Below are 14,147 nucleotides of genomic sequence, written 5' to 3' on the forward strand. Positions count from 1 at the left end.
CCATGTGATTTTTGTCCATGTCCTTTCACAAACTCTTCCCCCCTCCCCCAGAGTTTCTACCCCAAACATTACGGGATACACTCTGGATTTTAAAAATATTTTGTCAATATCAGTACATAGGACAGCTGGGTGGCACAGTAGAAAGAGAGCTAGTCCCAGAGTCAGGAAGAATTATCCTCCTGAGTTCAAATTTGGCCTCAAACACTTACTAGCTGTGTGACCCTGGACAAGTCACTGAACCCTGTTTGCCTCAGTTTCCTCATGTATAAAATGAACTAGAGAAGGAAACGTCAAACCACTCCACTATCTTCGCCAAGAATACCCCAAAAGGGGTCATGAAGAGTCAGACACGTCTGAAAAATGACTAAACAACAATATCAGTCAGTGCAAATGGGAGCAATCCATCTGTCCTTTTAATCTTTACTACATGGCAGCCTTTTCTAGTCATGCATTTATAGTAGAAATACATAAACAAAAAATGGATTTTGAAAGGCAAAGTCCAATGGTTCAAACAGTTTTTACCAACCACCTACTATGTACAAGGCACTGGTACATAGTACATAGTACATAGAAGGTAAAAGGCAGGTCTTGTTCTCAAGGGGCAGGAGACAAAGTGCCAACAACTATACACAAAAAAGATATAATACAGGATAAATTGGAGAGAGTCCACTGTGGAGGCTCAGATGTTGCTCTGGCTGGAAGAAGATGGGTCGGTGAATCTGGTAGGGTCTTTGTTCTCATCCCTACAATAGCTCCCTGTTGTCTCTAAGCAGAGTTGCCTCTCATCTTTTCTGCCAGTTGTGGACATGGATGGAGGACCTGCAGAAGGAGCTGCTAGAAGATGTGTGTGCCGACTCAGTGGACGCTGTCCAGGAGCTGATCAAGCAGTTCCAGCAGCAGCAGACGGCCACTCTGGATGCCACGCTCAATGTCATCAAGGAAGGAGAAGATCTCATTCAGCAACTCAGGTCAGTGTTCCTTCCCCGGGTGAGGTCTATAGGAGGAGAGGGAGAGGGAACCAGCAAGACTGGGTTAATCAGAAGGTTGTCTGAGCTACTGTAGAGATCCTTCAGTGGCCATCAAGAAGCCTAAATTCTAGACTTGGCTTAGAATAATCATCTATGTGATCTTGGCCAAGTCTCTTTCTTGTGCCTTGATTTTTCCATCTGTGAAGCTGGGACAAAAAATAATACCCTGTCACCTAACTTAGCTCACAAAACAGTCATGAGGAAAAAAACAGAGATAATTGTGGAAGTACTTTGTTTTATGGGGTTTTTTTTTGGTTTGTTTTGTTGAGGAGTTTTGGGGGGGAGGGGGCAATGAGGGTTAAGTGTCTTGCCCAGGGTCACACAGCTAATAAGTGTCAAGTGTATGAATCCAGATTTGAACTCAGGTCCCCACGAATCCAGGGCTGGTGCTTTATACACTGCACCACCTAGCTGCTCTGTGTGGAAGTATTTTGAAAAAAGAACCTTTAAATTCTCCTGTTATTATTCAGCAATAAACATTTCCACTGAAGTGGTTAATCTGGGACCATTTTAACACAGTGTTTTCTCACGAACCTTTGAAGCAATCACTCAAACTGGTTGTTTGGCATCATGGAGACATTCCCGTTATAAAATGTCACATCATGTAGCATTTGATCCAAAGCCAGCCTATAGAACTGGGAGGATGAGAGCTCATTTTGGCACTAGTTTATGAGACTATAGGGATGATATAATTCGGTGATACAGTCAGTTCTGATTAGTCACAGATGAATTCATCCGCTTTATTTCTAGTCTATTTAGTGACTGTATTTTGAATTGTCCCCCAAAAAAACACAATTAAGAAGGAAAACACCTTTCAGAACTTTTTTTCATCCTATATTTCATTCCAGAGCAATATCTGTAATTTCACAATTATCCACCTCACTAAGCTCGCTCATTAGTTATTCAATTTACTGAATATTTATTGAGCATATCCTTTGTATAAGGCACTATGCTAGGAACTGAGGACTATATAGAGGTGATTAATATATAGTCCCTGCCCTCAAGGAGCTTAATATCTAGTAGTGGGTACAAGACTGGATCCAATATAGTACATTATGAAAGAGATCCAATTCAATCCAATTCAGCAAGTATTTTGCTCTTATTGTGTGTAAGGTTCGATGCTAGGATAATAGAAACAAAAATGAATTGGCCTCAACAAGCTTATGTTCTACTTCTGCAAGAGGGGGAGACCCAAACAAAAGGCTATTGGGGTTCAAATAGAGGAAGCCAGGATCACTTCTGGTTGGGGGTATCAGGAAAGGTTTCTCCAAGGAGTATTGAAGCAAGCAGAGTTAGGGAATGGGGAGGTGTTCCAATCCGATGGAAAAGTGTGAAGAAAAGCAGAAAGTCGAGAGTGCCTCTATATGTATTTGGGGAATAACAGTCCATTTTGGCTGAGGTATAAAGGGAAAAAGGGAAAACACTGGAAAGTAAGCCTGCTAGGTTATAGAAAGTATTGAATGTCAGCATGAAAATGTGGGATCTCACTGGATAGACATTACTTTTTTCTTTTCTTTTTTTTTGTGAGGTAATGGGGGTTAAGTGACTTGCCCAGGGTCACACAGCTAGTTAAGTGTCAAGTGTCTGAGGCCCAATTTGAACTCAGGTCCTCTTGAATCCAGGTTCGGTGCTCTATCCACTGCACCACCTAGCTGCCCTGTGTGGAAGTACTTTGAAAAAAAATCCCACCAGTGACATCTGTATAGCCTTGGGCAAGTTGGTTCATCCCTCTGCACCTCAGTTTCTTCATCTGTAAATGAGGGATCAGGCCCAGATGGCTCTTCTTGCTCTAAATCCATGATCCTATGAATTGTTCCTTTCCTTGAAGTGATCTAAGGGTAACAGAATTGATATGGCAAAGAGCATAGACAATCTCATCTCACAGGCTGACTCCACCTCAGGGTGAGAGAGAAGAAACTCAATTAGAGATTTATTTTCATACTCACTGTCCAATTAAATAAACAAATTAAAAAGTTGGAACTTGATTTTCAGTTGTAATTTAGGAGTTTTTCTATCCCAAACAACCAGGCGAATTCTCCACATTCTCCAGTGTAATCCCCAACCAAACAGTCTTTTAAACTTGCATCAGGTCTGCCCTGACTGTTCCTGTGTTCCCTCCCACCCATCTCCCGTGTCTGCATCTTTTTCTTAGCTTGAGGCCTCTCTCCTGTCACTTATTTCATAAATCCTTAATTAATTGCTTCCTCCCTCCCCCAGGTATAAGCATCCCTCCCTCTTCTTTCATCGCCCCCTCACCTGCCTTATCCACTTAGTCATATTCAAATTGGCATTTTAATGTTGTTGTACATTTCTTATAACCCTCTGCTAGATCATAGGCTCCTTAAGATCAGGGAAGGAAAGAAGAAAACAAGTATTTATTAATGGCCTACTATGTTCCAGGCACTGTACTAAGTGCATTATAAATATTACCTCGTTTGATCCTCACGGCACCCCTGAGGGATAGGTGCTATCATTACCCCCATTTTACAGTTAGGGGGAAACTGAGGCAGACAGAGGTTAAATAACTTGTTCAAGGTTGCACAGCTACTAAGTGTCTAAGGCTGGAATTGAATTCAGGTCTTCCTGATTCCAGGCCACTATGCCTCACAGCTGTCCTTTTATGTATGTTTAGTGTCCTTTGTTTTATGTATGTATAATGAAGCAGCTAGGTTGCTCAGTGAATAGAGCACTGGGCCTGGAGTCAGGAAAACCTACATTCCAATCCAGCCTCAGACACTTATCAACTATGTGACCCCAGGCAAGTCACTTAATCTCTGTTTGCCTTAATCTACTGCAGATGCAAAGGACAAAGCTCTCCAGTACCTCTGACAAGAAAACCCCAAATGGGGTCACAGAGTCAGACATGGCTGAAACACTGAAATGACAAAGCAACAACAAACATTCATTTTTACAGATAAGGAAATTAAGGACCAGAAAGTTTAAGTGAATGGCCCAAGGACATATAGATAGGGAGGAAGTGCCAAAGTTAGGATATGAACTCTGACTATAGAACCTGTACTTGTTCCGTGGCATCACATGGCCTTTGTATCCCTAATGTCTAGCTTAGCACTTTGTACATGGTATATTATTGGTGCTATTGTTCAATTGTCCCAGTCATGTCTGATCTTTATAGCCACATTTGGGCTTTCTTGGCAAAGATACTGAAGTGTTTGCCATTTCCTTTTCTAGCTCATTTTACACATGAGGAAACTGAGGCATACAGGGTGAAGTGACTTGCCCAGGGCCACACAGCTACTAAACGTCTGAGGCTAGATTTGAACTCAGGAAGATAAGTCTTCTTGTCTTCAGGCCTGGTGCTCTGTCCACTGTGCCTTCCACCTAGCTGCTTTCCCCATAGTATGCACATAAAAATGTTTGCTAAGTCAAATAAGTGGCAGCTGTGTGGCCAATGTACATTTGTAGAAGGATATCCTGCACTCCAATGAAATCATAGCTCTGAACTAAAAAGAAAATGTGTTATATGCTCTGCTAGATACCAGACAAGATATAAAACTAAATAAGATGTGTCCCTACCCTCATGCCTCCTACAATTGAGAAGAGCCATATGGAGTCCTGTGTGACCATTTGTGGATGAAACTATCTCTCTGATGTCTTTTTTCTTTTGGAGGGGCAATGAGGGTTAAGTGACTTGCCCAGGGTCATACAGCTAATAAGTGTCAAGTGTCTGAGGCTGGATTTGAACTCAGGTTCTCCTGAATCCAGGGCTAGTGCTTTATCCACTGTGCCACCTAGTTGCCCCCTGAACCCATCTCTCTAACCTGATTCACTTTTCATCTGTCTTGCCCCATCATCAGTAAAGGGAGAAGGGAAAAGTAAATGGTCCTTGGTGAGCACCTTATTAAGTACATGGCATTGGGTTGGATGCTTTACAAAGTTATTTACTCAGAATAAGACCTTGCCTTCTTGAAGTTGGTGGTCCAAAAACAAATTTATGAAAATGCACCAGATAAAAATATATATGCAACCAGGCCCAAATATTCAATCAGTACAAATGTTGTCAGAAGTAATTCTCTCTCTCTCTCTCTCTCTCTCTCTCTCTCTCTCTCTCTCTCTCTCTCTCTCTCTCTCTCTCTCTTCCTCTCTCTCCCTCTCTCTCTCCCTCTCTCCCTCCCTCCCTCCCTCCCTCTTTCCCCCCTCCTTCTCTCCCTCTCTCCCCACATACACATCTACATACATAGATATGCATATATTCATATACACACATATAGATACATATAGGTCTATATATACACAAAATAGAGACGTAGTGAGTTGGGTGGTATAGTAAGAACCATCTAGACAGATGCGGGCATAGGAAAGCTGGTTCCCTTCTGTGATGGATTTGGGAAGGTTTGGTAGAGGAGATAATGTTTTAGCAGTGCTTTGAAGGAATAAAGGAAAGGCCATTGTAAGCTTCACAGAGGGGGGTGGGAAAGGCTATGTTAAGGTACTGATGAGGAGAAAGCTCAAAGACCAAAGTAGGATTAACGAATGCACTTGCTGTGCTTAATTCTTTTGACTAAAAGACAGCTTAAAACACATTCTCAGCCACAGCAGCATCTGAAGATTCCTCCAAGAACCATATGGCTTACCCTCAGAACACAATAGTAATCTTGCTTCTTGAGGGAAGTATTGTTTCAGGTTTTTTAACCTTCTCTCAGTACTCAAATATTTGCAGTGGTTCAGTTTGCAAAGATCGATGGGAAAAGGATGCAAATTCAATTTAATTCAACAAGTATTTATTAAGCAGCTACTATGTGGCAGGAACTTTGCTAGGTGGGAGGGTGGGGGTGAGTGGGTGGGATGTGGTGTTGGGAAAGGATACAAAGACAAAAGAAAATGACTCTTGCTGTCCCAGAGCTTACATTCCCCAACCTTATTCTCTTTTCTTCTTTTTCTCTACCACACACCTTCTACTTTAACCAAGTCAATCTATTTGTTGCCCCTTAAAAAAAAAAAACCAAACAATATGGTAACTCTGTCCCCTGCTTTGGTACATATCATCTCACCCTTAGAATACCCTTCTCTGTTCTCCCACTTATCAACTAATCTACATCAGTTTCCATTTTCAGGACCCAACTTATTTTTTTTCCTTTTAGGAAACCTTTGCCAATACCCCACCCTGACTACTCCTTTACTCTGTTTCCCGAGCACTTAGGGTTTCAAGCTATAATGCTAACATATTCCGCTCCTTGACACGTTCCTTTTAATTCTTCTCCAGTTGGTTGATACATATTTTCACTTGTATTTTGTATCCCCCAAATACACTATAAATTTCTTTTGATCAGGATTGCATTTTTGGTGGCTGTTGGTAGGGGGAGTCATTCATAAAAATTTATATGTCACTTAATGCTTTCTAAAACGCTTTTACAGGGCAGCTAGGTGGCACAGTGGATAGAGCACCAGCCCTGGATTCAGGAGGACCTGAGTTCAAATCTGGCCTCAGACACTTGACACTTACTAGCTGTGTGACCCTGGGCAAGTCACTTAACCCCAACTAGCTCACGAAAAATAAAAACAAATAAAACAATTTTACATAATTACATTTGATATTAAGTAACCACAGGTACAACAGTAGAGTCCAGTTTGGTGTTTTCATGCACACAGTGATGGGCAAAGAGACAGTGGGGTAGAGTACAAAGAACACTGGATTGGGAACCAGGAGTCTTGGGTTCTAATCCTTACCCAGCCTCTAATTAGCCGTGAGCATCTTGCTTTCCTTCTCTGGGAGTCTCCTCACCTGTGTAATGAGGAGGTTGTCTTTCTGAGATCCCTTTCAGCTCTACAATCCTGTAGAGTGAACAAGTGTTGATTGAGATACAGTCACTTCCTTAGTTTGGGTTTTGTGCGTGGGCCCTGTTGCTAGACACACCATAGAGACTTGGGTTCTGCTAGATGGCACCATTGAACGATTTGTGCTTTGCTTCTCTTCTCCATGCTCTGCCACAGGGACTCGGCGGTGTCCAGCAACAAGACGCCTCATAATAGCTCCATCAGCCACATCGAATCGGTCCTGCAGCAGCTCGATGAAGCCCAAGTGCAGATGGAGGAGCTTTTCCACGAGCGTAAAATCAAGCTAGACATCTTCCTCCAGCTCCGGATCTTTGAGCAATACACCATTGAGGTAACTCACTCACGTTGTATGGAAGTGACTCTAGGGGCCAATGGTGAGAGTGACCTGGAGCTGGCTCACTTGAACGAAGGAGGGAGCACGAGCACTGGGGATAAAACTCTGGCTCTGCAATCAGAAGATCTGGGTTCAAATCCTCCCTCTGGCACTTACCTTGGGTAAATTACTTAACCTTTCTGGGGCTGTTTTCCCCTCTGTACAATGTAGGAATGACCCCCTGAGGCCCCTTCTAGCCCTAAGTCTATGATTCTATGCCAAGGAAACAGGGGGAGGGATTTGCTAACCAATAGCCTCTGGGAGATGGTGCAAGATGTGTCTTAATGGTAAATGTTTAGATGTGATCCAATTCATCTATAATAGGCTAAGGGGATCCTTGACCCTCTGCACACTTATTCACCATGCTTCACCCCCACAACCATATGTGTGCTTGTGTCTTTTTACATACATACACAGAAGACCTCACTTTTACATGATTTGATTTGATCCTCAAAATCACCCTTTGCGGCAGCAGGAGAGTCCTTGGGCTTTTGTCTAGATCGCACAGTATGGTGCCATACAAAGGAAAGGAAAGGGAAAAGAGATCACGTGATGTAGTGGGAAGAGCATGGTATTAGGAGCCAAGATACATGGGTTCTGATCTTGGCTTTGCCACTGAGACTAACTGTGGGCAAGTCATTTCTACTTTCTAGGCCTTGGTTTCCTTATCTATAAAGCAAGGGAATTGTACTATACACCACTGATACAGAGCTCCATCTCTATTATTTTCTATCTGTGTATGAATTTTCTGGAATATTTTGTCAGTGCTGTGGAGTGTGGTTAACATTCCCTGCTCTCCAGGCAAATTCATTTCACTGTGTCCCTTTTGCCTAGTAACTTGGATTTTCAAAGTCTCTCACTGTCAGCAAATTGGCTCATCAGTGATGAGTGTGGCATTACTTCACTCTTAGGAATCAGAAGGGTAGCTAGGTGGTTTACTGGATAGAATGCTGGGCCTGGAGTTAGGAAGACTCATCTTTCAGAATTCAAATGTGGCCTCAGACACTTTCTAGCCGTGCGACCCTGGGCAAGTCATTTCACCCTATTTGCTTTAGGTTTCTCATCTGTAAAATGACCCCAAAAAGAGGTCATGAAGAGTCAGACATGACATGAAACCATTGAACAACAACAAGAATCAGGAAGGGGAACAGACTATTTTCAAAAGCAGGTGGTATTCTCAGTGCTAGGTTTGCTGTATATATAGATCAAAGAGGTGCACTTGTCCAAGATAACAAGACCCAGAGTGGAAATATGTTGGCAAACAGGAAACTCATATACCCCCTTTAGGGGGTACGTCCTCAGTCCTGCAGCGATTAAAAGAGCAGATCAGAAGGCTGATGAATGAAAAGCAGGGTTGTCCTCCTCCATAGGCTAATCAGTGTATTTCTGAAAGCCCAGAGTTGGGTGCCATATTGTATCCCTGTGCATATTTCATCTCCCCACCGCATAAGAATAATGACCACATGTTCCAGATTTCTGGGTCTGTCCCATTTTCAAGAACAGAATGTGTCTTTTTAGAAAGGATTCACAAAAGGGAATAGCCTTTGTCAGGCCATGTGTTCTGATTGGGAGGGGATGGGTGTTGTGGTCCAGGTGTCTCCCCCGGCCCCACCTATCATCTAGGGTTGGGGAAATTGTGGAAGCAAATGTAGTCATCTGTGCTTTTATTACTGTTTTCTTTTCCCAAATCACCACATAACCCTCCAATCTGGAAGGTTTGGGACCCATTGTATTTGAACATGTGTTGTTAAGATCAAGGTTGCTGGTTTAATTTCTGTATGAGTCAGATGTACTTCTCTCCATTCCATTGCCACCAACCATACCCCCTTCCCTCCCATCAGTTATACATATGAGTTAAACTTTGTCTCTGTTTACAAAGGGACTGAGGGAAAGTGTTAACAATTCAGTGTAAATCTCTCTCAGTTTCTCTCCTCAAATGACAATTTAAAACATATGCTCTTTATATCATGAGTCTTTGTAGAAGAGTACTCACTTAAAGCAATAGAAGGTATTTTAGAAAAGTTGAGTATAAATCTAAATTTTTATCAGTTGGATCATATCTCAACAACAACAATAGGATAAGCAGTAATCTAAAAGAATCTTTGGTGAACTCTTTTGGAAATGGAAAAAAAAAATCACTCCTCCCAAAATGTATCTTTCACATAATGAAAAATTTTCACACATTGGGTTTGCTTTAAAGGTAGTTTCTTAGCTAGTCTTGAACCCTGCTCCTTGAAGGCTGCTCAAAAAATACCCTGCCTCCAAATATATCTCCAACTTGTCTATCATCAGTCCCTCTAATTCTACATTTGGTAATTCTTGTGTATATAGGGTTGTCCATATAAAAATGCAGATCCTCCTAATCTGGTTACCTGTTAAGTGCTCATTAGCAATTAACATTTCAATATGCATTAGTTTATGATATAACAACTGAGAATAGGTTTTGATGGGGAAGAGCACAATGATACTAATAGAGAGGGGAAGAGGGCACCACAATTGGATTAAGGGGAAGGACTTGGAAAAAGGTGATGGAAGGCCACAGAAAACAAACTGAAAACCAAGCTGACTTGTTTTAGGTATTCCTCTGTATGCTGTTGGCAAATCTAGTCACTGGGTACACATTTATAAACTACTTGTGAGATGCAGGCATGGTGCTAGATGACAGGTGCAGAGATCAACAAGACATATTCCCTAGTAAGGGAAATCAGACAGCCACACATATAATAACGATACAAGCTAGAACATGGTGCCTGCATAAGAGATGGAGAAACTGTGCTGTAATGTGAGGTCTGCCTGTACAAATGCAGACATTTTCCCTTAAGTATTATTAAAGTTGAATATGTCTGCCTACTTAGCTGTGGGCAAATCCTACAAATTATAATTCAATATTGCAGTCGTGAAACTTAGCATATTGGGGGGTTTTTAATAGAAAATATTTTCAGGACCATTTATATTTAAAAAACCATTAGCAAGCAGCCCCACCTATTGTTCGGGCTCCTTTCTGAGACTGTAAATTATAGATGAGTTCTAATCTACATTGGTGGAAGGAGCTTCCATACTGGGAATTCTCAACAGAGATGAAATCATAGGTTTCTTTTTTTCTTCTCTCCCCTCAACCTTTCCACAAGTATATTAAGAACAGAAAATTTCCTAGAACAGTTACTCTTGTGATTTAAAAAAAATAAATCCATTTATTCAAAATTATGTAATACAAACTCAAGCAAGAAGGCAATATGATGTGATGGGCATAACATTAGTCACAGGTTAATAAGGGGGAAAGTGAGAAAGGGTTGGAGGATTATTTTTTGACCCTAGAGCTCCAAGAAAGCCCTTATTTGATTCCTTGAAGAGCTTATGATTGAACTAAGTATTTCCTCTTTTTTAAAAATGCACTCAGTTTGTCTGAACTGAAAAAATTAAAATCTGTAGCTTGGCAGAGCATTGGCCTGAGAAAGGATGTTGGTGTTCTAATATCTCACTAGCTGTGTGACCTGGGAAAAATTTCTTAACTCCTCTGAGCCTTAGTGAAATGAGGAGCTGGACTGGCTCACTAAGGTCAAATGAAGAAATTAAATTATTTTTTAAAATGTCAAATTCCCTGAAATTCACTGAGTTTTGCAAAGGGCTGTGCTTAAATGTCAGTTGACCAATCAATTACCAAAACACCTATTAAGCACCTGCTATGTACCAGGATAGGTAGGTGACACAGCACCAGGTCTTGAGTCAGGAAGACCTGAGTTCAAATCTGGCCTCAGACACTTACTAGCTGAGTGACCCTTGGCAAGTCACTTCACGCTGTGTGAGTCAGTTTCCTTATCTGGAAAATGAGCTGGAAAAGGAAATGATAAACCACTCCAGTATCTTTGCCAAGAAGACCTCAAATGGGATCAGTCAGATATGACTGAACAACACGGTGTTAAGCACTGAGGAATACAAAGACAAAAGTGAAACAGCTTTCCCCCCTACCTGCCCTCAAAGAACTTCTATTTTAATAGGAAGGGATGGTATGTCCATACATGATATTCAAAAAATGAATATACAGTAATTTGGAGAGAAATGGCACTAGCAGCTGGGGGGGGGAGGGTATTGGGAAGGGCTTCATATAGAAGGTGTGATTGATACTGAGTCTAGAGGCAGAGGTGAGTACCAGGCATCGGAGACAGCCAGTTCAAAGGCCCAGAGATAGGAGATAGAGCGTTGTGTATGTGTGGGGAATAGCCAGTAGACCATCGTGTCTGGTCCATAGTATATTTAGTACTTTATAAAATTCAGTGAATTGTGTACTCATCCTCTGAATACAACCCCGATGCCTTACTGTTCAGAGCTATCCTAGGTTGCCCATCATCAATGATGTAGCAAGGTGTTTGACACTACTTGTCACAGCTAAACAACCCAGACAGAATTCTGTCATTATGTTGGGTCAGCATAGTAAAGTGAATCTCTGAATTGATCTAAATACAGTCAGGTCCTCTTAGATTTCCTGAGACACATGCCTATAATTGCTTTCATTTATTATTTCCATGAAAACCACTTTAAGTTAAATAATGAGGTCTTAAATTGGTCTGAAATGATTATAATAATTAGAGGCAGCCTGGCATCATAGAGAGATGGCTGGCCTTGGAGTCAAGAATAAACAGGTTCAAATCCTGCCTCTGACACATGACTGTGTGAGTCTGGGAAATTAACTCCTCAGTGGCTCAATTCTGTTCTCTTAGACTCTAAGTTTCTGAAGCAGTTGGATACCTGCATTTGTAGAGGGAAAGCCACTGTCAGAACCTAAGTATCCTGACACTTCCCACTGCACTACACTCTCTTTATCCTTTATTCTATGCATGACCCTATTCTGGTCAATGATTGCTCTGCTAAGCAGATAGAATCATCCGTCCCAGCCGTCTCTGTCTCTCTCTTGTCCTCTCCATTATAACAATAAAGACCCTCACCACACCCCCCCCCCCCGCCACACACACACACACACACACACACACACACACACAGAGCAATGTAGGGAGGCTCAAGTAAGATCATGTATGTAAAATCCTTTGAAAACTTTTTAAAAGTTACATTTTTTAAAAAGATACATGATCTCATTTGAGGTAGGCTTTATGATAGCCATTTTTACAAATGAGGAAACTGAGGTGTGGAAAGGTTAAATGGGAATTCTGTGAAGTTACAAATGGCAGAGAGCTTGCCTATCTGCATTGGCAGGAGAAATCAGCTCACCATAGGTTCCCCCACCTGATGAAATCACAGGTCTGCACACCTCCCCATCCCTACCCCCTAAAATAGTAATTGACATTTATAAAGCACTTTTAACATCTGTAAAGTGCTTTACCTAAATATTTCATCTGATCTCCATAAAAACTCTCTAGCGTAAGGACCAAAGGCTTTGTCATCCCCACTTTACTGATGAGAAAAGTGAAATCCAGAGAGAGTAAGTGAATTGCTGAAGTCACATACGTATTAAGAGTCAGGGGCACGGGGCAGCTAGGTGGCACAGTGGATAGAGCACCGGCCCTGGAGTCAGGAGTACCTGAGTTCAAATCCGGCCTCAGACACTTAACACTTACTAGCTGTGTGACCCTGGGCAAGTCACTTAACCCCAATTGCCTCACTAAAAAAAAAAAGAGTCAGGGGCAGGAAAAGAGCCTAGGTCTTCCTAACTCCAAGTCAAAAATTCTAACCTCTATACCAATGATTCTCAAAATATTTTCTGAGGACACCTGGGAATACACTGAAATCTTTCAGGGGGTCCTTGAGGTTAAAACTATTGCCCTGATATTGTTGCTGTTCAGTTATATCCAACTCTTCATGACACCATTTGGAATTTTCTTGGCAGAGACACTGGAGTAGTTTGCCATTTCCTTCTCCAGCTCATTTTACAGATGAGGCAAATAGGGTAAGTGACTTGCTCAGGGTCACATAGCTAGTAAGTGGCTGAGGCCAGATTTGAATTCAGGTCTTCTTGACTGCAGGCTTGGCATTCTATCTACTGTGCCACTTAGCTGCCCATTCTAATAATATTAAGAAATTATTTGCTATTAAAATACTCCTCCCTTTTTCAATTCCATATTTGTGTGAGGCCAGATTTTCTTCATATACTTCAACCGAAATTGTAACAGATTGACTCCAGAAGGTGATAGGAGAATCCAACTGTCTTTTATTGTCAGATATTAAAGAGATTTGCAAAAATATACAAAATGCCACTCTTCTCGCTTTTTTTGCTTTAGAAAATATAGTTATTTTTCATTGATCACTTAATTTCTTTTTTTAAACATTTCTTTTTAAAACATTCATCTTTATTTTAATTTAATTTAATTTTTGCTTTTTTATGGGGCAATGAGGGTTAAATGACTTGCTCAGGGTCACACAGCTAGTAAGTGTCAAGTGTCTGAGGTCAAATTTGAACTCAGGTCCTCCTGAATCCAGGGCCGGTACTTTATCCACTGCTCCACCTAGCTGCCCCCACTTAATTTCTAATATTGTAGGTACTGATAGACATAATGCATATTAAACAAAGCTCTTTGGGAGATCCTCAATAATTTTTAAGAGTATAAAGCAGTCCTGAGACCACAAAGTTTGAGAATCACTGCTCTAGACCATATGGCCTCTCCATGATATAATTTATCCATGATTACTCTCTCGTGGCATATGCACACCTTACCTTAGAGCCACTGAAGTCCTTCTCTTTATGTGCAGAAACATTAACCTTTGTATATCACACAAGAACACTGACCTATACTTAGGACATAAATATGGTATGGTATAGTGAAACTGTATTACAATAGACATTCAACCTTTGTTCAAGGAAATGACCATGAAGAGACCTTACTCATTCATTCATTTATTTGTTTGTTCATGTATTCATTTTTAAATTCATTGGTTTCTTTGTTCACTCATTCATTTAATTATCTATCCACCCATCTGTCTGTCTCTCTATACATTTATCCATCTAC

General features: G+C 41.2%; 1 protein-coding gene across 11 annotated transcripts in view; it reads left to right on the forward strand.

Moving 5' to 3' along the window:
* The window catches only part of KALRN (kalirin RhoGEF kinase), a 991,119-nt gene that overhangs the window by 530,844 nt on the left and 446,128 nt on the right, over positions 1-14,147 (forward strand). For all 11 annotated transcript variants that reach the window (XM_043992602.1, XM_043992601.1, XM_043992603.1 and 8 more), the window contains 2 exons: positions 799-968; positions 6,978-7,152. In XM_043992602.1, the coding sequence (XP_043848537.1) occupies positions 799-968; positions 6,978-7,152 (345 nt within the window). The remainder of the gene's footprint in view (positions 1-798; positions 969-6,977; positions 7,153-14,147) is intronic.

This window comes from Dromiciops gliroides, chromosome 3, assembly GCF_019393635.1.
Source record: "Dromiciops gliroides isolate mDroGli1 chromosome 3, mDroGli1.pri, whole genome shotgun sequence".
In the NCBI taxonomy this organism is placed as follows: domain Eukaryota; kingdom Metazoa; phylum Chordata; class Mammalia; order Microbiotheria; family Microbiotheriidae; genus Dromiciops; species Dromiciops gliroides.